This window comes from Prosopis cineraria, unplaced genomic scaffold (genome assembly GCF_029017545.1).
Source record: "Prosopis cineraria cultivar Desert tree isolate PC_DT_omini unplaced genomic scaffold, ASM2901754v1 PC3, whole genome shotgun sequence".
In the NCBI taxonomy this organism is placed as follows: Eukaryota; Viridiplantae; Streptophyta; class Magnoliopsida; order Fabales; family Fabaceae; genus Prosopis; species Prosopis cineraria.
In genome coordinates this window covers 38,562,249-38,588,824 of record NW_026555334.1, presented here as the reverse complement: position 1 = coordinate 38,588,824, position 26,576 = coordinate 38,562,249, and the positions used below count along the sequence as shown (strand labels likewise).

Sequence of the window (26,576 nt, the reverse complement as noted above, 5' to 3'; positions counted from 1 at the left end):
TGTCTTTACAGGGCTTTGAACGGTAAGAAAGTGCCTACTCATGTAGGGCTTTTGGTCGGTGCCTGTCTTTACAGAGCTTTGAACGCTAAGAAAGTGCCTACTTATGTAGGACATTCAGTGGGTGCCTGTCTTTACAAGGTTTTGAAAGGAGTATGAGAGTAGGTTTTATCTCATGTGGCAAATATGAGAACCTCACATGTAAGGTTTGTTATTTCTTCTCTTGCTTTCCTGGGTTTTGCAAATTTTTGTTTTGCCCCAATCCAAAAAGGGCATACTCTCTGTGGCCATGCATGCAATGGGGTGAAGTGTAATGCATGGATTTTTTTTTTTGTTGGCCCCAATATAAATGGAGGCAGATTTTCATGTTAAGCATATAATGGATGGATAATGCATGACTTTTTTTTTTGTCTTTTTTTGCTCAAAAGTTCAATTCTTTTTCTGCTCCCAATTTACATTCTAACAATTTTGATGCAATGCATGCCATGAGTGATATGGAAGAGTAAGTGATTTGCTTTTTGTTTGCCCCAATCTAAATTGTGGCAATTTTGATGCAAAAGATGTAATTTTTTTTCAATTCATGTGAAGATATGGAATGCTCAATGCATTTAAAATTGCAAAATGTATTTCTTTTTGTATTTTTATATTTTTTGATTATTTTAATGAACTAAAAGAAATAAAATGTTAATCAACAAAAGATTATCTAGGACAAAAATAAAATTAAACTCTATTAATTATTTTTTTAAAAATATAATTTTAAAAAATATTAAATTTTATTTTTATATTTTTTTATATTTTTTAATTATTTATTATTATTTTATTAAATTAAAAAAAATGATCGAACAAAAATACAGTGTTCACGCATAGTTTAAGAGTATATGCACCAATTCTTGCGACACTTGTCTATAGCAAGCGGATCTGAATATGAATTTTTGAAGATGACAGTTCTCAATGATTTTAACTGCACAAGGCTCTTCTCTTGTCCTCATCGTCATGGAATTACCAAATCCCGGATGTTGCAGACTTAGATGATAGATTGGGCGTAATTTTATTTTATGGAGTTAATAATAATAATAATTTGCAATGATGTTAGTTGAGAGTAATCTTGTTTAAATCAAATTAATCGAGTACGCATACCATTATTTTCTTGACTTGCAGAAGAAGCATACGAAGGAAGGAAGTACAGCCTGGCTGGGCAAGGAAAGAGTTGTGACTTTCCAGCCAAAGTTTCCATATCCTTTACAAAGACATGACATGTTGAGTGGTGGAATCACCTGCTTGTGCCTTCATCATTACTGATCATTATCGTTATGAAGACACTCCATTCTTTTCCTCCGTAAAACATGCAACGTCGTATTGCAAAGGCTAAACACAGCTGGCAAAACCCTTGACTTCATTGATCTCTCATCATTGCCCCACTTCTTACCATTGCATTTGCCATTTCCGTTAGGATGACTTGAATACTATCTTTTTACTTATTTTTATGTTTCTTTGGAAATAAACTCATAGCAATTTTTTGGGGGGATAAAATTTGTCCTTACGTGGAAGATCGGGGCCTATTATGAAACTGATTTTCACGAAGTATGAAGTCAGAGAGTGAGAGAGAGGCACAGTAGACTGCTGCCACTCAGTCAGGAAGCGCCGAGGCGCCAACGTGAGCATTTATTGGCCTGCATTAATTCCATTTATATTCTAAGTTTTTTTTAAAAATTATTTTCTTGCAATTAAAAAGAAGAAGAAGTTAGGGGTCGTCTCATAATTTAGAAAAATTATTAGTTAATGTAGAGTACGTAAATGGGGCTACCTCCAACGGTTGAATTGTGTGGAAAAATTCCACCATCATTGGCAGGCGCCAGGTACGCGGTGTTTCCCGCAGTTCGTCGTTCGTCTGCAATTGTGAATCTCTCCCCAGTTCGTTGTTCGCCCGCAATTGTGATGTCTCCGGCAGCCTCGTTCCAAAACTCAGATAATTATTTTCATTCTTAAGCTTCGGATCCAAGGCAGATTATGCTACATTTCTACTGCGTTTTTTGCACTTCTTAGAGATTTCCAGCCTCTGTTCTACATTGGTGCGAGCTTCTTCCCTTCCCTTACTTCATCAAACCTTTTTTTTTTGTTTACTCATTTATTATATACAATAACAACAACAAGCCTTTATCCTACTAGACAGGTTATTTATTATATACGATTCTGGTTTTTCATTTTGGATTTTTCTAAAATTGCTTTTGCAGGCTGGTGTTTGAATTTGAGAGTACCGAGTTGCGTTTGAGCCTTTCTTTCCCTTCTTGCGGTACAAATCCGAGTTTCTGATTGTTTTAGAAGGGAAAGAAAGAGAATTTTCAAACGAAATTGCTGTTGTTTGCCTTCGCCGAATTGTTTATCGCACGAATTCCAACATGACTTCGGTCTCCGGTGTAGTTTCGCGTCAAGTTTTGCCCGCTTGTGGCAATCTTTGTTTTTTCTGCCCATCACTGCGGGCAAGGTCGAGACAGCCTGTGAAGAGGTACAAGAAGCTGATTGCTGACATTTTCCCTCGTAACCAGGTCTGCTTTCCATATTATTTTGATTTTCTATATGACTAATCATGTCATATTGTCATTAGAAGAGCAGTTGCTTGTCCCTAGGATGTTGCACTAAGATGGATCCACAATGATTAAAATTTCATGTTACTTTTATGCTATTTAATGTAGTTTTGGGAAATTGAAGACAAATTAATGTAGTTCTGGGAAATTGAAGACAAATGTATTCTTATTTGCTGAAGACTAGACAGCATGATAACAGCAACTGAATGTGAAGCCCGTTTCCTTTCTCTGTTCTCCATGCTACATAAACAGAAATGCTTGTTGTGATATAAAATAACAGTCCTCTAGCTAATAGTAAAAGGCCAAGGAACTTATCCACATTTCTGTGACGTAAAATCATTGTGCTTTAGGTAATAGAAAAAAAAAAAAAGCGAAGGAACTGATCCTCTGGTGTAGATGGATCGACAATGATTAAAGTTTCATGTTAACCTAATGCTATTTAAAGTGGTTCTCAGAAATTGAAGTCAAATATAATCTTACTTGCTGAAGACTGGACAGCATGATAACAGCATCTGATCCATATTTGCTTTATAGTTTTTTTTTTTAATTTTTTAAAACAAATCTGCCCTGATTGGGTGCCAGGAATATGCACATCAAAGAGCCAAAACGGGATTTAAGTGTCTAAGAGGCATGCTGTAGTTGGAAGTTCGAAGCTTTTTCGCCTCCATCCTTCTGCACCCTCTTTTAGCATTTTTAATTTGGACATTGAGATGTTATGTTCCTGCATTTTTTTTTTCTAATCATGCCTCAAAAGATTTTCATTCTTGAAAGTTCCCTTATAATATTCCTTCTTAGCATGAAGTAAATGCCTCTTTAATTGATTTCTTTGTGCTATCCTAGTGTTATCCCACTAAAATGCCTGCTGCCTTATGAATTGACAGGAGGAGGGGCCAAACGACAGGAAAATAGGAAAACTATGTGAGTATGCTGCGAAAAATCCTTTACGCATCCCAAAGGTAATGATTTAACAAGAAAATAACATCTACAAAGGGATATTGATGTATCTTCTTCTGGTGATAACATTCAAGTGTCCTTAGGTTTATATAATATATCATTGTGAAAATTTCTGTTTTAAACTTATTTATTATAGAAAAAAATTCCTCACTTGAAATTAGTTCATTTTCATCTTCTTTACCTTGACTCGGTATCCATTGTTTTAGGTTTTCATTAGGTTAGACATAGTATTCATGTGCCTATCAGCCCCTTACAGTGTTCCCCTTTCAAAAGGTTTGACTTTTTAATTTTGAATTTGATATGAAGCATATTGTGGCTATCAAGTCCTTGTATTTGCTGCTACTTTTGTCTAAATGATCATAAAATTTCAAAGCTATCTTGTGCCAATGCATGATAACATCATGCTAATATATGTTGAGGAATTAAAGATAATTTTTTGTATGCAATAATTAATATAAACTCTTTATTATTATATCCTTCATCTATTTCTTTAACAAATTTTTTTATTCAATATCTTTCCAGTAACTAGATCATAAAGTTTCCTGATTTTTATATTAAAATAAGCTCAAATGTTTCAATACTCAAGGGTTGTTGCTATTCTCACTAAGTTCCATGGCTAATCAGATTACAAATGCCCTTGAACGAAAGTGTTACAAGGAACTACGTATTGAGAATTTCCAAGCGACAAAAATAGTCATGTGCATTTACCAGAAATTGCTGCTTTCCTGTAAAGAGCAAATGTGAGTTCGTATCTGTCTTATCTTCATGCTCATATGTGAATGGCTTATGGCTTTGCTCGTGCTTAGACAAATTTGTTCTAATGATGTTCTTCCCCCTCCCTATATCATTCTCTGTCGTTATTGTGAAACTTCTTTCCTTATTTCTTGTATAAAATCTTCTTGAATTATTTAGGATTAAATACCATTTGAACAAAACAGAATTGATGCATTTATGCGCTTTGAAAAATTTGTTTCTGGGATGTAATTTGTAAATAAATAAAGATTGGTTAGTTAGTAGTTAGTAACAGTTAAAGTTAATTAGTGGATATGAGAGGAATAAACACATTCAGGATAGCATCTATATATATAAGGATGTGTAAACCTGGAAATCTGTGTGTTTTTGAGAAGTAATTCAGAAATTGCTATTCAGATTCTCCTATTCTCTCCTCTTCTCTCTCTCTCTCTCTCTCTGCATCTTTCTGCTTCTCTTCTCTTAATTTCCCTCTATCTTTCCTATTCTTTCTTTTCCTACACATCAGTGTCCTAGATGGACTCCGTAGAGAGTTCACTGTCTGTGCACATTTAAAACTTGCTTTCATTACTTAAGTTAGAAACAAATAGGGAACTTCGTGGGCCTAACTTTGTTGATCACTCCACTTGTCTTTTTTTCCGAATCTGCCATACAATACATTGCTTATGTTTGCAAATATCAGTCGTACATTCAATGTCAATATGTATACTTACTGCTGATAAGTAACCTTTTCCCCCATTATTTACTCTTTAAAAATCATCATATCATTAGTCTTGTTGATAGAATTTATCTATGACCTGAAATGATCATATTAAAGAATCACTTGATGCTTAGAAGTGTAAAAACTTCCACTGCTCTTTCACCATTTTATTTATCGTCTAAAGATTCATCATATGGAAGCTCCTGAGTTTGTAATTTAAATCAATTAGATACATTATCAAGCTCAAGCAATCACCCTACCATTCAAAAAACCTAAACAGATCCTTCTTCGTATTATCAGTTTAGTTAGGGTTTATCAGTGTGAATAAGCAGAAAACTGCAGCAATGTTATTATTGATGAATTTTTATCCTCAGATTCAAAGTGAAAAATATGATGATGAATTAACAGTTTTGAGAATGGAATAATGTCATGATCTTGTATACTTGTTTTTCTTTTCTGCAAATAATTGGAGATAAAGTGAAAGAAAAAACAGAGAGAGATTATTGACATTGGTTTAGTGTATTTCTCTCATTATTTTCCCTCTCTACCTCACATAAATGAGGGGAAAAAAGAAACTAAATAAAAACAAGGGGGGAGGAGGGTAAGATCTTGGTGGAAATGCAGCACATTTCCTGTTGTTGATTGGTTGGCACTGGTTAAATTTGGGAAGATATGAGAAAGTGCAATTATCAAATATGTTTCTCACCTGTATGCATTATTGCATTACACAGCCGAAAGTAAGTGGTGTAAGAAAGTATAATAACATCATCGCATTTGTTGAAAAATCACTAGTGCATGTTTCAGATTAATGATGTGGGGTGTAATTCTTGTTTTTCCTAATCTGCTTCTAAACTATTGCAGCTATCGTTTTCATACAGATCTTAAGTTGCATCATTAACACAAACACTGGCTTTATTCTTTGTTTTCTGGTAGGCCATTATTTGCAAGTAGCTTGCTAAATATTATTCACACTTTGCTGGATCAAACACGGCAAGATGAGATAAGAATTATAGGATGTCATACTCTCTTTGATTTTGTAAATAATCAGGTTGGTCTTAATGGTTCTTCAATAGTTACAATTTTTAAGTTCAGCTGATATAATAAAAAACATAAATTTTGATTTCCCCCCCTAAATTATGTTTTTTCCCGAAATTTTGTAGATTGATGGAACTTACCTGTTCAATTTAGAAGGTTTTATCCTGAAACTATGTCAACTAGCTCAAGAGGTAGGAGATGATGACAGGGGAAGAAATTTACGTTCAGCTGGTTTGCAAGTCCTCTCATCAATGGTATTCGCCACCATTATCTTAAAACATTTATATTCCATTTTTTTCTCTTCGAGAACAGCATTTTGAATTTTGTGGTTTACATGTGAGGGGGCAATCAAATGAGCTTCATGGTAGTATGAAATGAATTTGAATATGTTTTTCTTCTTTGACATAATTATATTTTGTATTCTGTTAGTTCCCAATACATAAAACCTTTGAGGATATAGTTCTGCTACACACATAACTCTAAATTTTACTAATATCATTTTTCAAATTCATGAAAGAATTATCTTTCAGAAGCACATGCCTCTCTGGTCACAAATTACCTAAATCTTCTGAGGTCTAAGATTTTCTCTCTGCATTCTGAACACAAGCGACAATGACCCTTGAATATGTTTCTGACATTAGTCCTATACAAAGCTACATTTAGCTAATCTATGGAAGTCACGTATTTACCTCTTGCACACATCATCCTTGGTGTCCTTTACATCACTTTTGACTCTCCTGCTTGCATTTTTTTCCTCACTATTTTACAATGGCTCATCTCTATCTCTCCTTTATTGTGTTTTTTGTTGTATCTTCAACTATCCAGTATTTACTTTGTAAATCTTAGTCCATATTTAATAGTCAAAGAACCTTCTTCTTTTGTTTTTTTTCCATTGTTTCTAATGATGTTCATATTCGGTTAGCATTAGTGTTGACTTTTGTGCACTTGGAAGATGAATCTTAGCCCCTAAATCCTGTTGTCTACTTCCTCAACATCCAATGCTATTTCCCCCCTAATCAACACAGTCGATGCATACTTTCTTTTCAGTGAAAAGCTTAGGTCATTACTTACTTTATATTAATGGCTATCTCATCACTTCTCATTCATCTGATCTTCTCTTGCTTTTGAGATTTAAGATCTTCGAGTTACATTGAGAACTTGGAATGAAATGGATTTAACAAGCACTGATGTAATACATGCTTTCTTCTAGTTAAATTTGCATGCTCTTTATGGCTGTACTTTGTATCCATATCCAGCAGAACTGAACTATATGCTTTGCTTTGTAGGTTTGGTTCATGGGTGAACACTCCCACATATCAGTTGAGTTTGATAATGTAAGTAGGTTCTTACTAATCATTCTTGTAACTTCTTTGTGCTTGTCAATATACTGCTGAATGGTTTATATTCTTTCAGAAGGTTGGATTGTTAGAGATTTTTAATATATGAACATTCTTTTTGGCATGGTACTTTTTCTTGGGAATTTCATATCACCCTTACACAATATATCAAATTTAGACAATGTATGTTGTGGGGAATAAGTAGCAAGTGAAATGATTAGATACAAGAGTGAGAAGCTTAGTAAGTCTATTTTTGAGTTTGTTAGTATGGTGGATCCATGTGAGCGGCCTTCTGAATAGAGTTATTTTGAATCCTCTCACTTCCATGAATGCTCTTGCACCACCTTGGTATCAGAGCACTTTCTCTACATTGACATTCATTCCACCCTGACCAATGACATTTGCTCTTAGGATCACGTACGAGATATCAAACATATTTTCTTTTTCTTTGTTCTTTCTTTCTTTCTTTCTTTTTTTCAAACTGAGTCTTGAGCAGCATCCATTGAGATGCACAGCCTTAAGCAGCCTGAGTTGTGCATGGAGGCTGTTATCTGGTATAGCTTCAAAACGGATACAATCAGCTCCGACAGGTCATGGCCACAAGGATGGAGGAAGTTGGAAAATGAAGAGAGTTCGACACCTATTGTTGTCCACAATTCAGTTCCTTTACTGGCAGCAACTATAACAACTATTATTTTCCAGTGAAACTCTTGAATCAAATTTTCAAAATTTGATGGTACTGATTTCCTTGGCTGGTCTTACAAATGCAAGCGATTCTTTAGTGTTAGATGAGACACCTCTGGACTAGCATGTATGGCTGATGAGTGTTCATCTTGAAGGTAGTGCTCTTCATTGGCTCCAGAAATTGTCATGAAGATGAAGTGTTCAGAGTTCAGTGAACAGGACTATTTGAAAAATATGAATGCAAGGTTTTTTTAGGTGTTAAGAGCTGTTGCAATTTCTAATCTCAAACAATATCCACACTTTAGGTCCAAACCCACAAGTCACGTTCAATTTGCGACAGTTCTTCAAGGTCAAAAATCTTAGGGCAATTGTACATTGAACCCTGATTACTTATCACAGAAGGAATTAAGCAGGAAGACATGTTTATCAAATATCAGGGCAAGTTTGAAGAACTCTTATCGGGGATCAAATTACCTGAAGAACTAGCTTTCTTGGTGGTTTACACACTCTGAAAATGAGACTTTGATAAGGTTTTTAAAGCCTAGTAGCCTGTCTAATGTACTTGGTATGTCTTCAGGAGACTGCAATTCTGGCCTTTCATAGTCTCACTTCCTTAGTCTCCAAGAAGCCTAGTGTCCCTTTTCCAGATTACACTAGTTATCTTCCTTCAGCCTCCTCTAATGCCAAAACTTTCACTACTGAGCCAAACCAAAGTCATACTGTTTGTCTAGATAAAACAATATTTGGGATTGGTTCTTCCAAGAGCAACAGTTCCGTTGACAAGCCAGTGAAGCAACTTAGCAAAAAGGAAAGGGATGGAAGTGGAAAGATGGGTTTATGTTGCTAATGTTTGGGAAATTCGCCACTGATCATCGATGTGAAAATGCTTAAGTTTATATGATTTGGGTTTAGAAAGGGAAAAAGAATAGTTTAACGATGTGGGGTGTAAGTAGTGAATACAGAAATTTGTTAATTACAAGAGCTAGAGGCTCAAGAAGTCTATTATTATGTTAGTAGTTGAGTCGGTCCATGTGAATACTAATAGGAGCCTTGTCTACAGCTGTATTTCACTATTTTGTTGAATGTTTTCTAAACTAAATTACCTCATATTATTTCTCTTGCCTGTTCCATCAGTGCTCTTGCACCACCATGTCACATGTTGCTTGTTTAACTTAGATGTAGCTTTAATAAATGAAATGCTTTCAAATATGCGTGAACTTCTATTTCTGTGATTCATATACTTGAATAGCTTAACTTTTCTAAAATTAGACATAACAAATAAATGTGAAGAGCCTACAACACAGGCTTGACTTTCAATGAAAATTTTAAAGTTTGACGATTTTTGGTCAACTTTTTCTTAGATCATTGGACTTGGAGAACTATGGAATTTTAATTTTCAATTACATTCATGCTCTAGCATTTTATTGTCTTGAATGAATTAATATCACCATGTTACATTTCCATTTTGTTCCTCATCATGTAAACAAATTTACTGTGGTTGACTTTTCCGTGTGGCTTTATTATGATGTTCAATATATATGCATGTTATATGAACTAGATGATATTAATAACTGATTTGATCTTTAATGGATGTTTTTGTTATTTTATTTCCCTTTCTCTTGAAAAATTATCAACATCATGCTAAAAGTTTAGAAAAGCCATAATCATGTGCAATACATGTAACAGTCAAGAACTCTAAAGTACAAGGTGGAATAGAATGTGCTTAATTTTTACATAAAGATCTTCTAATAATCCTCAAGTAAGTTAAGATAGACAAAACTTTCTAATCAATGTTTTCTGAGATATTTTAAAGTCTATAAAATCCCGATTTGCATATTGTACATAAGTTTACTGCAGCTGACTTTTCCTTTTAACTATGTTATTGTATTTACTTTAGACCAATGTTATATGAACTAAATGATATTTATTGTCCTGTTTTTCCCTCAATTTAACTCAGCAGATTGTTTCTGTTGTCTTGGAAAATTATCAATGTCACGAGAAATCTTCAGAAAGTCTTGATCCTGAGCAACATGGTCCTAAGGATATGTGGGTTCAAGAAGTGATGAAAAATGATGGTCGTGATTCTGCTTTGCCAGATGTCAAAATGAAAATTTCATCCTGGAGTGAAATAGTGGATGATAAAGGCAAAATAAATGTGAAAAAGTAATTTTTTTTTTTAGCAGAGAATATTTAAAATACCATTGAGCTATCTTCTGTTTATTTCGTTACCCTCCAATGATTTTTGTTGCAGGGAAGATGCCAATAATCCATGCTTTTGGTCTGGGGTTTGTCTGAGCAATATGGCCAACTTAGCCAAAGAAGGCACTACTGTACGTCGTGTAATGGAATCTTTATTCCGATACTGTGATAATGGAAATTTATGGTCCATTGTACATGGCATTGCCTTCTCCGTTTTAAAGGATGTGCTACTTATAATGGACAATATGGGTATACTATTTTCATTTTTAAAATTCTCTGAATTTTTATATAATGTTGTCTGCTTATTCTGGTCCTCCTTTTTCTCATTGTTTTTCCTTGTTCAATTTGTTGCAGGGAAAAATTCACATGTTTTACTGTCAATGTTAATTAGGCATCTGGATAATAAAGTTGTCCTTAAACAGCCCTTCTTACAGTTAGACATTGTGGAGGTGACCTCTTCACTTGCAAAACATGCAAAGGCTCAACCGTCTGTAGCAATAGTAGGTGCATTGAGTGACCTAATGAGGCATTTGCGGAAGAGCATACAGTACTCGTTTGAGACAAATATAGATGCTGACACAATCAATTGGAACAAGAAGTTCCGAGAAGCTGTGGATGAATGCCTTGTACAGTTATCAATCAAAGTACCTCATGTCTCCTTTATCTTTCTTTTTAATTTATGCCTTGTACAGATTGGGATTACCAATCTGCTGGTTTAATGTTGTCTTTCAAATTTAAACTTCGAAAATTTCCTTAAACTGCTGAATATTCTGCTGTCTTTCACTGTTAGATTTATAAAAAAAGGAGAATGAATAAACTTCTGTCATGAACAGGTTGGAGAAGCTGGGCCAATTCTTGAAGTTATGGGTGTGATGTTAGAGAATATCTCAACTATAACAGCAATATCCAGAACCACAATCTCTGCTGTTTATCAAACTGCCCAAATTGTAGCCTCCTTACCAAATTTGTTCTATCACAACAAGGCAAGGAGTAACCTCAGTTTTTATGATAATTTTATTGGCTACTTTAGTTTCAAGGATAAATTTGTTGCTACTTCTTCCCTTCTTTAGGGTTTCCCTGAGACATTGTTTCATCAACTAGTCCTGGCTATGGTCCACCCAGATCAAGAAACACGAGTGGGGGCTCATCGCATCTTTTCTGTGGTTCTTGTACCAACATCAGTTTTCCCCCGCCCATGCTCAGCTGTTTCTTACTCTAAGAAGGCATTGGTGGTTCCACGAACTATCTCAAGAACAGTTTCTGTTTTTTCTTCTTCTGCTGCCTTGTTTGAAAAGCTGAGACAGGAGAAATTTTCCTCTAGAGAAAATCTTTGTTTAGATGACAAAGACATTATTGCAGAAGAGGAGCAAACAGCTAACAACAATACTGGGATCATGGGCAGGTTGAAATCAACCTACAGTCGAGTGTACAACTCTGCAAGAGATGAGAATTCTGGAAACAATGCCAACATGAACTTGGTGAGTCCTGCAGTTGTCTTGATGCTTTAATATTCTTGGCTCTCTGCTTGTATGATTTCATATAGTAAGCTTATTCTGCCTCCATCCATCTCTCTTCCTCTCACTTTCATGTGTACACAGTTGCACTTAGGTTTACTTAAGAGCTCTATTTTGAAGAGATTGTATATAGCTTGTTCCTTAAAAAAAGAAATAGTTTAGGTTATGGTGCAAAGCAATACTCATTATTAATCCAATGGTGTGTAATGTGTGAGATGGTTGGCTTGTGGACGGGCAGGAGATTCAGACGTGAATCACAATGCCAATAAGAATGATACAGGCCCTTCTTCAACCTCAGTGTGCCTTTATACATGGGTTTGAGTTTGATTTGTTATTATGGTCTGTAATGATCAGCCTTTCCCTTGAATACAGGAGGCCGTTTCCCTCAGGCTGAGCAGTCATCAGGTAAACCTCTTGCTGTCATCAATTTGGGCGCAGTCCATCTCTCCTGGAAATATGCCTGAAAATTATGAAGCCATTGCTCATACATACAGTTTGGTATTGCTCTTTTCTAGAGATAAGGTACCATCAGCACTCATGCATTATTAAATGATCTTCATAAGTTCTTTGTTCAAGGGGTTCTTCTTTTTGTTTCTGTGTTATGTCATGGTAAAATGTTGTACCTGCGGAAATATTACTGTTATTGGTGCTTATTGAGGTCAAATTTTGCAAGTTCTTGGATAGTCTTTCTGCAATCTACAGCTTCAATATCTTCATAATTGTACTTCATTGGCATGAGAGAGTTTTCTTTCAAACTCTGGTTTCATTTCTGCTCCCCCAAAATCATGTTTTTCCCTAACAACAGCAATCCGACCTTTGAAAATAATTAACTGTGGAGTATCTTCGTATGATCTAGTATGTAAATTTGCTTTTTCTGGGAGTCATATTGCTGAAGAAGAAAAAAGATTTGAGGTTGTCTATATCATTATTGACATTATCTAAATCTTCCCATTTTCATCTGTTCCTCTTCAAGACTGGTACATCCATTTCTCCCCTTTTAGCATACTTTTACAAATTTATCTTGTCGTACAGAATTCTTTTCATGAGATACTGGTGCGGAGTTTCCAGCTGGCATTTTCTTTGTGGAATCTTTCTCTAAAGGATAGAGGTGAGCTGGCAGTTATGTCAATATTAAGTTTGATCGTCCTTGACAGAGTTTGCAGTCTCAGGAGTGATGCATGATTTGTTTATAGTAATTTTAATTTAAATTGTTAATAATCTTCTAATGTAAAAAGGAACATTGCTTGAGGGGTCACTTCGTGCCTTAACTCTAGTAGAATTACACTGTTTCTGTAGTTGCATGCATTTTAGGAATAGTTTGTGGTAGCAACTAGTTAAGCGTGTTAATCATACAACAACAACAAGTCTTTATCCCACTAGGTGGGGTCGGCTTGTTAATCATAATGTTGAAAATAAATAATAACGCTTGACAACTGAACACATCAAAGTGAAATTTTAAAAATCATTGAGGATATGAAGAACTTGAAATCACTTGCTTGAGAGAACAAAAAGACCTGGTTATACTAAACAACCACTTGACATGTATGAGGACCATATTATTTGTTGAGATATGGTAGGAGAGTGATTTGTCTTTATTAAGACTTGGAAACTGTTATGGCTTTGTAAAGTGCATGATTGAGCAACATCATTCTGGAGTTCCATCTTCAGAATGTTTTGGCGCTTTGCAAGTTTCCTTGACTTTGTTTTTGATACCTCCATGATGCTTGTTTCCATTTACAAGCCTTATTTTGAAAATCTTAGGCTCTTTGAAGTTGAGGCTTTTGTTTGGGCCCTGATTCATATCAGGGTTAATACATTAATAGTTGCAGCCTGAAAGACTTAGTACGGCTCTTTCATTAGTCTCTCCCTATGTGTTTGTTTTACCTATTATACTGTGCTTTTCAGGCTAATGGCCTACCATCTTCTCGCTGCTTGAGGGCCTGGAGTATTTGGTGCATTTTATTTGTTGTTTTTAAGGAAGATTGGATCCTTGTGGTTGGAGTTTTTTTTTCGGCAATTGCACAGGGAATAAATTATTGTTTTGAGATATGCTTTTATCTGGATCAAAGTCCCCCCCCCCCAATCTGTAGAAGACAGACTAATAATGTTAATTTGCCATGGAATATGTTTATGCATTTTTCTTCTTTTTGGTGCATAGATTGTGGATTTTGATTTTTTTTCTTTTCCTCTCAGTGAAAGTCCTATTTTTAACCCGCTAAAGAAGATGGCACCAAAAAGAACTTCATTTAATTCTGAGATATCATTTGCATGTGAACTTGGACAGTGATTGTTATTGCTAAAGAACCAGTATCTTTGTAGCATGTTTGGAAAAGAAAGCTGAATGTGCTCTTAGAATTTTGAGCCTTGTGTAATATGTATTTATATTGCAGAGATGCTGCAAGCATCACAACGAAGATCAATATTTACTTTGGCAATTGCAATGATCCTGTTTTCTTCAAAATCGTACGATCTTGCTCCTGTTGTGCACAGTGCCAAGGCTGTGCTTACTGAGAAAAATGTGAGTCATTTCTCGTGTTTTCCCTCTTTGGTGTCTATCATTGAGGTCTCAAAATTATATTTGAGAACATGAAGAAGAAAAATAATATTTGTAGTTAGACAGTATTTATTGTAAATATTTGGTGTAAATATTTTAGAGGATATATCGGGTAGCTGATTAGATATTATTCTAGAATATCCAATTCTACCTCAATCTCCATGATTCTTGAAGATTATTATGTCTCTCAGTTGTATACATGTTTGCACATACCTCTCTATCAATATACAGAAGTTTACAAGCTCAGTTGCTACATGGTATCAGAGCCAGGCTCACCTGTAACTTCTGATCACTTTGATTCAGAAAACACCAAAAATGAGTTGAACCCTAATCGCAACTCCTTAATGACGAAAAGCGATGGGTTTTCAAAGTTTGATCCACACATTGTAGGCAGTCCCCTTGGGTTGATCACCAGCCATGAAGGGCCATTGGTGCATGTCGTTACTATCAAGCTCAACGGAGAAAACTATCGCACATGGGCTCAAGCAATGAAACTTACGATTGGAGGAAGAGGAAAGATAGGCTATATCAATTGCTTATCTAGGATCCCAAAAGAATCCGAACTGCAGGAGACTCAGCGTTGGCACATGGATAACTCTCTAGTTCCATTGTGGTTAATAAACGCAATGATTCCAAAGATTTAGCAAAGCTTCATGTTTCTTCCCTCAACTCATGATATCTGGAAGGCAGTGCGTGACTCATACTCCGACGTGAAGGACTTGGCAAGGCTGATGTTATGACCTTCTGGTTGGAATTGACATCCATTTGGCAAGAGCTGGATTTGATGATAGAAGTGGAGTGGTCCAGTAGTAGAGATGCTACTCGCTGTAGAGAGCAAATCGAAAATGAACGCGTCTTTCAATTTCTTGCTGGACTTTATCAATCTCTTGATGATGTTCGAGGACGGATTCTGAGTCGTACGCTACTTCCATCAACAAGAGAACTATTCTCTGAGGTACGTCATGAAGCTCCAAGAAGAAAGGTAATGCTCCCTAGAGCTTCTTCTACTCCAGCATCTTCTCTGGACTTTGCTGCACTTGTAAGCAAGAGTAGTGATTCAAATCAAAAAGGCTAGAAAGGGAAGGTTACATGTGACCATTGCAAGAATACGGGGCACACACGTGACATTTGTTGGGATATCCATGGAAAACCAGCTGATTGGAAACCAAAAAAAAGAAAGACTCGAGTGTACCAAACCTTTCATGACCTACCACCTGAGAAGCCAAAATCAACACCTCAAATTGATAAGGAGCACTTGGGTAAGTTACTTGATATGCTCAGTGCACTCGAAAATGGTGACCAACATCAGAAGTCAAATCATACCGCTTTTATGACTTATAAAGGTAAGTGTTGCCTACTTACTACCACCACTAATTTCAAATGGATTATTGATACTGTGGCAACAGATCATATGACTTCTGATTCAAAACTATTGACTACATATCTTCCTAGCGTTGGAAATGAAAAAACTAGTACAGTAAATGGATCATCCTCCTCAATTGCAAGGACAGGAAGTGTACTTATCTCTGATGTTATGAAATTAGAAGATGTGTTGCATGTTCCACATTTAGCTTGCAATTTGTTGTTTATCAGTAAGCTAACCAAACAAGCCAATTCTTGGGCTCATTTCTCTTCCACTCATTGTATTTTTCAGGACCTCTTATCAGGGAAGATGATTGGAAGTGCCAAGGAGCATAATAGTCTCTACTATCTAGAAGAATCAACCGTGAGTACACTTTGGTGTCGAATTCAGTGCAATGTTACATCTACCTCTGAGAATAAAGTCTTTAAAGATCTTATGCTATGGTATAGGAGAATGGGTCATCCAAACTTTCAATATTTATGTCATTTATTTCTTCCCAAATTTCAATCTAATAAAATTTCTTCCTTTCATTATCTTGACTGTGAACTTGCCAAACATCAAAGATCAAGCTTTAAACTTATTGAGTATCGATCTACTTGTTATTTTTCAATAATTCACAGTGATCTATGTGGCCTTACTTGTATTCCAAATCGTACAAATACAAAGTGGTTCATTACCTTTATAGACGATCATACCAAAATGTGTTATGTTTATCCATCGTATGACAAATCCTCTGTTACTTCTATTTTTTCTGACTTCTTTACCATGACAAAGAACTAGTTTAATACAACTATTCAAGTGTTACATACTAATAATGGGACAGAGTACTGCAATAATTCCATGGATCTATTTCTTAAAGAACATGGCATTGTTCACAGGAGTACTTGTCCTGACACCCCTTAACAAAATGGTATTGCAGAATGGAAAAACATACACTTGTTGGAAATGTTCCCAAATACTTCGGGGGGGATGCAATCCTTACAGCAACTTACTTGATAAATCGCATGCCCACTTGAAAAATTAAAAGAGTGTCACTCTGTTACCCATCTTGAGACTAATCTGCCTCTTAAAATTTTTGGTTGCACCTTATATGCTCATGCTCACTCGTCCCACAAATTGGATCCTAAAGCTATCCCTTGTCTTTTTCTAGGGTATTCCTCATCTCAAAAAGGATATAAGTGTTTTGACCCTCGCTTTAAACATCTATACATCAGTCATGACGTAACCTTTGTTGAACATGTCCCATTCTACCCAAAAAATTCCACTTAGGGGAAGAGGGGTAGTGAGTTTCAGTTTTTGAGTGAGATTGTAAATTCTGAATTCGAGACAGAAAATCCTGAACCTAAATTGGAACCCTGCCTTATCCATTCTCCCACCAAATATGGTGCTCAGTCTCCTTGACCAAAAACTGAAGAGAAAAGTCTTTCAGAGTGTAATGAGATTACTAGAAAAGCATTAGAAAAGGTACTAATGATGTACTCAAGGAAGAAATGAAAAAATAGAGAGATTGGTATACCTGAAACACAACCAGAATCTGAACCAATAGAGGTTCCTGAAGTTGAATGTGGAATAAAGGATAAACCCGAGGGGAAGGAGATGATTGAGGATCATGAATTAGACTTACCTATAGCTCTCAGAAAACAACCCAAAACCTGCACACAGCATCCAATTCAGAAGTTTGTCAGTTACCATGCCTTATCTTCTCAATTCCGTACATTTATAACTAACTTGGACAAGGTGAAGATTCCAAATAATATACATGAGGCACTTAGTATGCTTGAATGGAAGAATGCTTGTGGTAGAGGAGATGAATGCTCTAGAAAGGAATGGCGCATGGGAGATAGTAGAGCTTCCAAAAGGGAAACATATTGTAGGATGCTAGTGGGTTTTTACCCCAAAATATGATTCTGCAGGTAAGTTGAACAAATTAAAGACAAGATTGTGTCAAGAGGGTTCACTCAAACTTATAGTTTGGACTACAAAGAAATACTTGCACCTATAGCCAAGCTGAATACTATCAGAATCTTAATACCTATTGCTGTAAATCTAGACTAGTCTCTTCATCAATTAAATATCAAAAATGCATTCCTCAATGGAGACTTGAAAGAAGAGGTATTTATGACGTTATCTCTTAAGTTTTGATAAAGGATATAATAACTATGTATGGAGACTAAAAAAAATCTATGTATGGTTTGAAATAACCACCTTGGGCTTGGTTTGATAGATTCTTAAGAGTATTGAAGGTTGAAGGATACCAGCAAGGGTTATCAGATCATACCATGTTTGTGAAGGTGAATAATGGGGTGTATGCTCATAGTATATGTTGATGATATAATCATCACAGGTGACCATAATGAAGGGATAATTAAAATAAAAAGGGCTCTTGGTAAAGAGTTTGAAGTGAAAGATCTAGGCAACTTGAAATATTTCCTGGGTATAGAGGTTGTAAGATCACAGCATAGAATCTATGTGTCTTAAAGGAAATATATCCTTGACTTATTAACCGAAATAGGCATGCTGGGGTGTAAGCCTGTGGAAACACCAATGGTGGTTCAAAAGAAGAAAAAAAGAAAAGAAGAAAGGAAATGAATTTGAAGAAGAGGAAGAAGAAGAAAATGATGGGGAAAAAGGTGTATACTCATAGTATATGTTGATGATATAATTATTACAGGTGACCATGATGAGGAGATAATTGGAATAAAAAGGGCTCTTGGTAAGGAGTTCGAAGTGAAAGATCTAGGCAACTTGAAATATTTCTTAGGTATGGAGGTTGCAAGATCACAGCGTGGAATCTATGTGTCTCAAAGGAAACATATCCTTGACTTATTAATTGAAACAGGCATGCTGGGGTGTAAGCCTTTGGAAACACCAATGGTGGCTTAAAAGAAGAAAAAAGAAAAGAAGAAAGGAAATGAATCTAAAGAAGAGGAAGAAGAAGATGATGAGGAGGAAAATGAACCAATAGATAAAGAGAGATATTAAAGATTAGTAGGGAAGTTAATCTATCTCTCTCACACTAGGGTAGATATCGCCTTTGTTATGAGTATGACAAGCCAATCTATAAGTGATCCTTGAAAAAGGCACATGGAAGCTGTATATAGGATTCTAAAGTATCTAAAGGGTACACCTGGCAAGGGGTTTCTATTCAAGAAGCAAAGCCTACGATCTATAGAAATTTATATAGATGCAGACTGGGGAGGAACATGTCAGGATAAGAGATTAACATCAGGATACCGCACATTTGTATAGGGAAATCTTGTCACTTGAAAGAGTCAGAAACAAAAAGTAGTCTCAAGAATCAGTGCAGAATCAGAACTGAGGTCATTAGCTCAATGTATCACAGCAGTACTGTGGATAAGATGTGTTATGGATGAAATACAAGTTGAAATTGGCTCTCCATTAAACCTCTATTGTGATAACAAGGCTGTAATAAGTATGGCACTAAATCCAATTCAACATGAAAGTTCCAAGAATATAGAGATTGATAGACATTTCATAAGGGAAAAAGTTAAAGAAGGAACCATGTGTCTTAACTACCTCTTGACTAGACTTCAAGCGGCTAATGTTTTAATAAAAAGTTTACACAAACCAGCATTTGATAGCTGCATAAGCAAGTTGAATATGATTAACATTTACAATCCAACTTGTGGGGGAGTATGGTTAGACCTAGTATTTATTGTTAATATTTGGTGTAAATATTTTAGAGGATATATCGGGTGGCTAATTAGATATTATTCTAGGATATCCGATTCTACCTCAATCTCCATGATTCTCGGAGATTATTGTGTCTTTCACTTGTATACATGTGTTTGCGCATACGTCTCCGTCAATATAAGGAAGTTTACAAGCTCAATTGCCACAATATTTTCTCTCCTCATCATGCAAATCATGTCTTCAATTCCGTGGATAAGATAATGTGCTTTGCTTTTCAAGGGCTACCTTGACTACATATATATTTTCCATCTGAAAAACATTGTTTATTTTTTTGGATAATATTAAAAAACATTACAATTCAATGTCTAAAATTCAAGTTCAAAATATTTAGATCAGACAATTTCAAATTTCAGACTTTTTGAAATCAATAATTTTAATCACATAACACACGTGAAGTCATAATTTTTATAATAAAATCTTTAAAATAGCTCTACTTTTTAATATATATTCCATTCAGTCCTTATTATAAAGCATCTTCCAGAAGAGATGGATGGTCCTTATTATAAGTCAATTAATGGGATATTAATTAAGTTTTTCCAATATTATCCCCATTTAAAATTATTAAATATGAGAGAGAATGTAATATAAATTTGAAATTTTTCCATTTAAATACGGGTAAGATTGGGAATTTTTTTTTCATTCTTGGACAAAGTTAATGACTTAACCACTTCTCCTTAATTCTGATAAGATGATTAGAAGTGCCTTATAATAGGGATTGGAGGGAGTATGTGCATGTATTGAATTTGAGGTTATGGATCAATAGTAGTTGGGTTGAGTGAAAAGGAATAGATTCCCCTTAAGTAAGGTCAAGGCTTTAAATCTTGTGGATGGAAAAAATCATATTGGAAGAGTTATCCTCAATTGAATTTAACAATGCTCGAATCTAGCCTAGTAATACTAGATATCAAATAATTATATTTGGATAAAAAAATAAAAATGTACTTTGCTTGGAAAGATGTTATAATTTACTTTTCTTTTACTTGTTTGTTCACATGCTTCTAGTTTTTCTTTTACTTCTAGTAAATACACACACACCATCTTGATGCTTTCTCTTGTTTTTAACTCAGGTTGACCCTTTCCTTCATATGGTTGGAGATCACAAATTGCAGGCTGTCAGCTCTGAGCCTGGCAATCTCATGACCATCAATTATGGATCTAAAGAAGACAATGATAGGGCTCTAAACACACTTGCAGAATTGTCGACAACCAAGCACCAAACTCAGGACTTCTTTGCTTCTGAAATTGTCAAGAGCTTGGAAAGTTTGTCAGAAGTAATGTTTTTACTCGTATATTTTAGACTGAGACGGAAGATAAAAATATATTGCTTTTTCCAATTCAATGACCCTATAGTCTTTTGCACAGACTGCATTTTCCTCAATAAGAGAGCAGCTGCGGGAAGAATTTTCACCTGATGATTTGTGTCAATTCGGATCCCAATTGACAGTTGGTTTGCCAAAAGAGGTGTGTCAAGTTGAAGTGATGGGTTTCATGGGTCTTATGGCTATGGCTATTCATATCTTCTTATTTCTTTTCTTTCTGCCATTGATTTGTGACTGAGGTAGTTACTTTTACATTCTCCAGGAAGCTTCAAAATTATCCACGGACGATGACTTGATTCCTGACTTATTTGATAATCAAATAATGCACAATTTGGAATTGGCTGCGGAAGTCCCAAGTCTTTTGAGTGCTAGTCAACTTCTAGAATCAGTACGTTGGCCATTTCATGCACTATTATATTCTTTCTGTATTGTTTAGTTTGTTTTTGAAGCCAGTCTCATGTCAATTGCAGGAAAACTGACAAAACACCTTATTATTGTGTAGGTTTTGGAAACGCCTGAACAAGTTGAGAGAATTTCTGAATCGGCTGCTGGTGATGTGCCATATAAGGATATGGCTCATAACTGTGAGGCACTTCTGATGGGAAAGCAGTACATGTCCAACTTGATGAGTCCCCACCAAAAGCAAGATTGTTTGGTGGACTTCCCTTCAGAAAATCTTGAGAAGCAACTGACAAGCGTGGACTTCTTGTCCAATTTGGATATGAGTTCCCAGAAGGTAGCTCCTTACTTTAAGAAACTCGTGGCTTGCATCTTGAATTAACATATTTTACATTTGTACTTCTAAGTGTACGAGGCATATACATTGCTGTTTCTGCATCCAGTGAAAGTTGAAGTTCTCAGCTTTTTAATATTATCTGCATGCACAAGTTTTGAGGTGAGCATCTAATTATTAGCCATTGTAAAATGCAGGTTGACAACTCATTCTTTGGCAAGAATTTGAGTGCGGACTCACACATACCTACTCCACCGCCGTGTACAGCCGATTATCAGAACCGTCCTCACTCCTTCCATCTGCCGGCATCAAGTCCATATGACAACTTTTTAAAGGCTGCTGGTTGTTGATCCTGGAATTATACTAGAAACTACATCCTGGGCAGGTTAAGGTTAGACGAGAAAGCATGTTCAATTGGGCAGTTGATCGGCCAATTATAAGGCGTCTGAGCAGTCTGGAATTGGTGGGCTCAAGATCCAGCTATCTCTGATAATTGTGGAGCGTTGTTCCAAATTTTCGCCTCTCATTCTTTATTGTTTTTTATTCTTCTGCTCGTAGCTCAAAGGCTTTCCTGCGTCCTTGTGCACTGCTGCCTCCAAGCCTATTTATGAGGAACATTTTATAGGTAAATTTTAACTATACATGGTTTCTTATAAATAGGTCGGTTGTAATTTATTGGCTTTCTTGCTTGGATCATAACAGAAACTGCAGGGTTTTTGACAACTTCAGTTTTTCACAAGAATTTAGCAGTCATGCGCCTTTCAAGTTAGATTATTTTGTGTGCGCGCGCGCGCGCGCGCGCGTGCGTGCAGGAAGATTTATCTCTGTGTGTGTGTGTGTGTGTGGGGGTGCGCGCGCGCGTGCAGGAAGATTTATCTCTTGCGGCGATTTTTTTAATCGTTGTGATTTATGAAAAATTGCAGTTGTCAAAGCAAGATAACATTTTACTTAATTATAAAATATATAACAAAGCCTCCAATTGGAAGAAAGTTTTTATCAGGACTGCGAGCTAAATAAAACAAAAGATTAGATTAGAAGGTTGAAGTTAAAAGATGTGTTTCGTTTCTAATAAATTATAAAAAAAATTAATTAGTATAATTGATTTAAAATATAATTGATTATGTTATATGGTATATAATTGATTCATAAAAAGGATTAATAAAATTGATTTTAATCATAATGGAAAATAAAGTAAACTATAGTTTTGTAAACATATACCTAAACATCCAAATTACATGTTAGGCTAAAGCATATTTTTAATCATCTAACTTTATATAAAATTTTAATTTAATTCTTTAATTTTGTAAAGCATTTTTTTAATTCTTTAACTTTAACATCATTAGTTTCAATGATTATTTTTTGTATCAATTATTATTATTTTAAAATAATTAAACTTAATATATCAATGTTTCAAGCTATTTTGTTAATATTTTAAACTTTAATGTAAAAATTTGTTGGGATAAAAATTACAATATTAGAGTTGAAGGATTAAAAAAACACTTTATAAAATCAAAAGATTAAAATAAAATGTTATATAAAGTTAAAGAACTAAATGTATATTTTAGCCTACATGTTAAAATTAATCATAAATTCAAAATTATGTTTAAAAAAAATATTCAAATGCTCATTATACATGACAAAAACAATTACAAACTTAAAACTATAATTTTCTTACAAATATCCAAGCACCCTCATATATGTCAAAATCCATCTATGAACTCAAGACCATGGGTTTTTTTTTTTTTTCTTGACCAAAGACCATGGTTATTTCATAAACCATTATTACCTATTTTTCAATTCAATTTTTCAAGTATACATTTTTAAAAATTTATCCAAAATTCATATAAATTATTTTACAAATTATATTTTTTGGTTCATAATTGATTTTGACATAATAAAAGTTGCTTGGATATTTTTTAAAAAAACTACGATCTTGAGTTTATAATTGATTTTAACATGCATAATGAGTGTTTGAATTTTTTAAAGAAAATAGAGTTTTGAATTTATAATTAATTTTAATATATAACATTAGTGTTTGGATATATTTTCATAAAATCATGATTCTAACTTTTAAAATTGATTTCAAATGTTATCGAAACAAGCAAAAAATAATTTGAACACTTATTAACTACTATATCAACAATTATTGGAGTCAACATAAGATTTATAGAGTTTAGTTTTTGTTAAAAAATAAATTAAATGTTTGCTAAATTTATTGAAATTGAAATTGTATTTATTTTTATTTTTTTAAAAAATATACATTGACATCTTCTAAAATAAAAAAACATTATTGTATTTTATGGATTATTTATTCTATAACAAACTCTTGTCATTAATATTACTAATATATTAAAATTTATTTATCTTGATTTAATTGAATAATAATATCTAAATATATAAGAGTAAGTATTTAAGTCTTATCTATATGCAAAACTTTTCTAAACCTCGAATCTATTGCATATAATTTTTTGACATTTTGAATATTCTCAATTAATCTAGGTTCATAATTTCCTTGATTAAAATATATTATATATTTTTGGGTAATTAATTTCTGTAGAAAAATAAAATTTGACCAAATTATATTTTTAAAACAGGAAAAAATCTATATACTTTAGAATTAATATATATAATTTATTTATTAAAAAATATGAATAATATGAATATAAATTTATAAATTAACTTTTTGGAGGCAAAAAGAAATCAAGAAGAAAAGTCCTTCTCGAACTTTTACTTTTAAAAAAATAAAATAATTAGCGTTTGTTTTGATTGATGAGGGAATTAATTTGAATTATGAAAATAATTGATCGAGGCTGCTTCGGGTAGGAGGGAAAGGGTAGGCCTTTACGTTGGTCCTCGTATTCTTTTTTTTTTTTTTTTTTTGCCCTTTTCTCTCTCTGTTTTTTTTTTTTTTTTTTGGGTGTGGGACGGGTTGGTGCTTGGTCGGGTGGTCCTCAGCTCCTCACTTACCTCGGCCTGTTTAATGAAAAGTCCATTTCACCCTCCAAGTACAATACGAAATGACACACGATGCCCTCCAACGCTTTTATCGATCTGGACTGTTCTTTGTTCTCCACGATACCCTAATTTGAGGAACGAGCTGGTCCGCACGAGGTGAGAGCGCTCGCTGTTCGAACGTTGATTGAGACGCCGGAGGTCTAGTTCCATCGCCGGCGAGGTAAGATTTACTCTGTAACTCTCCTTTGCATAGGTCAAAGTATGAGTTTTCGATTTATTTCACTTCGACTTCATTCGTTGGATCTTGTGCCAATCTCTTCTCCGGGTGATCTTCGAATTCCAAATCTTGTTCTTCGGTTTCATTTCCCAGCCTTCACAATACAGTATACTGGTTTTGTGATTAAACACTTCCTTGTTGTGATTATGCAATGATTTTCGACTTTCAATGAGTGGGCTTGCTGGCTTGCTGATTTTTGTCCTCCGATATGGCTAAGCATTGGGTTTGCTGGCTTACCTCTCGTGATAATGCTGTATTGCTTGCTTCTCGTGTTTTTATTGGAAGGAAGATTTATAGTCTCAACATCTTGGTATTGTAGTATTAAGGGACCAAGACATTTAGTTGAATTTTGCCTAACTAGTCATTCATATTTTTTACTGGGAACTGAAAAACTTATGACAAAAATGTTGTTAGCTCTATCTTAGCCGAGACTCAAGTATCCTGAAAGCCTTCCATGTAATGTTTTGTTGTATATGGATTTGACTATAGAGTGTACGTGCTTGCAACACTTACTCTTATTTTCATAAGAATAACTTCACAATGCCCATAATGCACTTGCTTCTTTTCGGAGTGTGATAAAATTTGAGAGATCTTGGTCGGTGCCTGATCGCCTGAACTATGGCAATTGATACGTGATTCAATGTCCTGCGGATATATTACAATGTGGTTTCTGAGCAGATGTTTCTTCCCTTCTAATATGCTTGTGAGGATATAATGTTGACAACTTTCTATTGCGAAAGCACAGCTGATTCAGATTTGACACATTGTAGCTTTTCTTTTTTGCCTATACGTCTTATTAACCTAATATTTCCAAGGAAAAATGTTCCAGGTTCCTTTATATCTTGGTTGTTGACCATCCAATTTCCCTTTTCATTCATCTCTGGGATTGGGTGGTCTTTCTTCAAGTGTTGATTTGTCCTTTGAGCTTTGATGTTTTTATTTTTTTTATTTTTGATCAGTCTGGACTTTGAACATGGCTGTCAAGTACATCATACCTGCTGTATTAGGGTCATTTGCCCTTGCATGGGTCTGTGATCAACTTATTGCTGATCGAAAGATATTTGGAGGTAAGTTTTGCGTTGCTTGGATATTGTCTTGCTTTGCAACCGATACAGCAGTTTGATGGAACACCTAATTGTTATATTCAGGCACTACCCCTCAGACAGTTTCAAATAAGGAGTGGTGGGAAGAGACTGATAAAAAATTTCAATCATGGCCTCGTACTGCTGGTCCACCAGTTGTCATGAACCCCATAAGTCGCCAAAATTTCATTGTCAAGTCGCGCCCTGAATCTTGAAGATTGTGATGGTTGATAGGCTCTTCTTTGTTGATGGGAGATATGTCTCCAACTCCAAACTCTGTTTGATGCGAGATTGTTGTATCAGTCAATGACAATAGTTTGATCTCATTTCTTCCCTGCTGTGTGGGGTTTCAAGTACCGTGTGAATACTCTTTAAACTAAATAATATTCATTACAGTCATCTAAATTCTATGCTTGCCAAGGTGACAGTGAGAAGCAGAACCTAGTAAAGGGACTAGAAGATTAGTTAGAGATGTTACTGTTATGTAGTCAATGGTTTTTGGGATGGTAGATTCTCAACAGCAATTCGTCGCTTTATTACCATAATGTAGTCATCCATTTGATAGAAAGGTCAAAGATTAAGCTTCGCATCATAGGCCACTGCCAGGGGAGGAACTATATAGAGAAGGCCTAAATTCATTCCCTTTTGTTCCGGGGGAAATTTGAATATTCATTTGATGCTGAGGGCGTTATAACTTGGAAAGTAGGCTTTTAGTTGTACTGATATTAAATGAAATTTTTTGTTAAAAATATATCTAAAGTTTGATTGATAGAGCGTGTAGTCTTTATATTCAACTTTATCTATTGGGATAAGGTTTGTTGTTGTAA

At 34.9% G+C, this 26,576-nt stretch overlaps 2 protein-coding genes across 11 annotated transcripts; both read left to right on the top strand.

Annotated features, from left to right (window-relative positions):
• Window positions 1-1,572: 1,572 nt before the first annotated feature.
• On the top strand, window positions 1,573-22,204 carry LOC129305767 (protein SEMI-ROLLED LEAF 2). 9 transcript variants are annotated; one of them, XM_054945829.1, is made up of 22 exons: window positions 1,573-1,651; window positions 1,847-2,066; window positions 2,229-2,540; window positions 3,461-3,535; window positions 4,158-4,273; window positions 5,917-6,031; window positions 6,144-6,272; window positions 7,305-7,352; window positions 9,997-10,202; window positions 10,291-10,487; window positions 10,593-10,882; window positions 11,072-11,221; window positions 11,309-11,716; window positions 12,125-12,274; window positions 12,785-12,860; window positions 14,143-14,270; window positions 15,961-16,032; window positions 20,451-20,654; window positions 20,734-20,844; window positions 20,965-21,090; window positions 21,205-21,438; window positions 21,633-22,204. In XM_054945829.1, the coding sequence occupies exons 3-22, from the start codon at window positions 2,394-2,396 to the stop codon at window positions 21,783-21,785; spliced, it is 3,135 nt and encodes a 1,044-aa protein (XP_054801804.1). In that variant the 5' UTR covers window positions 1,573-1,651; window positions 1,847-2,066; window positions 2,229-2,393; the 3' UTR covers window positions 21,786-22,204. The 9 variants fall into 9 exon arrangements, with proteins under 9 accessions (XP_054801804.1, XP_054801810.1, XP_054801807.1 ...); XM_054945832.1 differs by lacking the exon at window positions 1,573-1,651 and having other exon boundaries at window positions 1,770-2,066; window positions 12,125-12,250; XM_054945830.1 differs by lacking the exon at window positions 1,573-1,651 and having other exon boundaries at window positions 1,771-2,066; window positions 10,000-10,202.
• A 2,249-nt stretch (window positions 22,205-24,453) lies between these two features.
• LOC129305250 (uncharacterized) lies at window positions 24,454-26,154 on the top strand. Of its 2 annotated transcripts, none has more exons than XM_054945250.1 (3): window positions 24,454-24,610; window positions 25,627-25,734; window positions 25,816-26,154. In XM_054945250.1, the coding sequence occupies exons 2-3, from the start codon at window positions 25,641-25,643 to the stop codon at window positions 25,962-25,964; spliced, it is 243 nt and encodes an 80-aa protein (XP_054801225.1). In that variant the 5' UTR covers window positions 24,454-24,610; window positions 25,627-25,640; the 3' UTR covers window positions 25,965-26,154. The 2 variants fall into 2 exon arrangements, with proteins under 2 accessions (XP_054801225.1, XP_054801226.1); XM_054945251.1 differs by having other exon boundaries at window positions 24,489-24,610; window positions 25,617-25,734.
• Window positions 26,155-26,576: the final 422 nt, after the last annotated feature.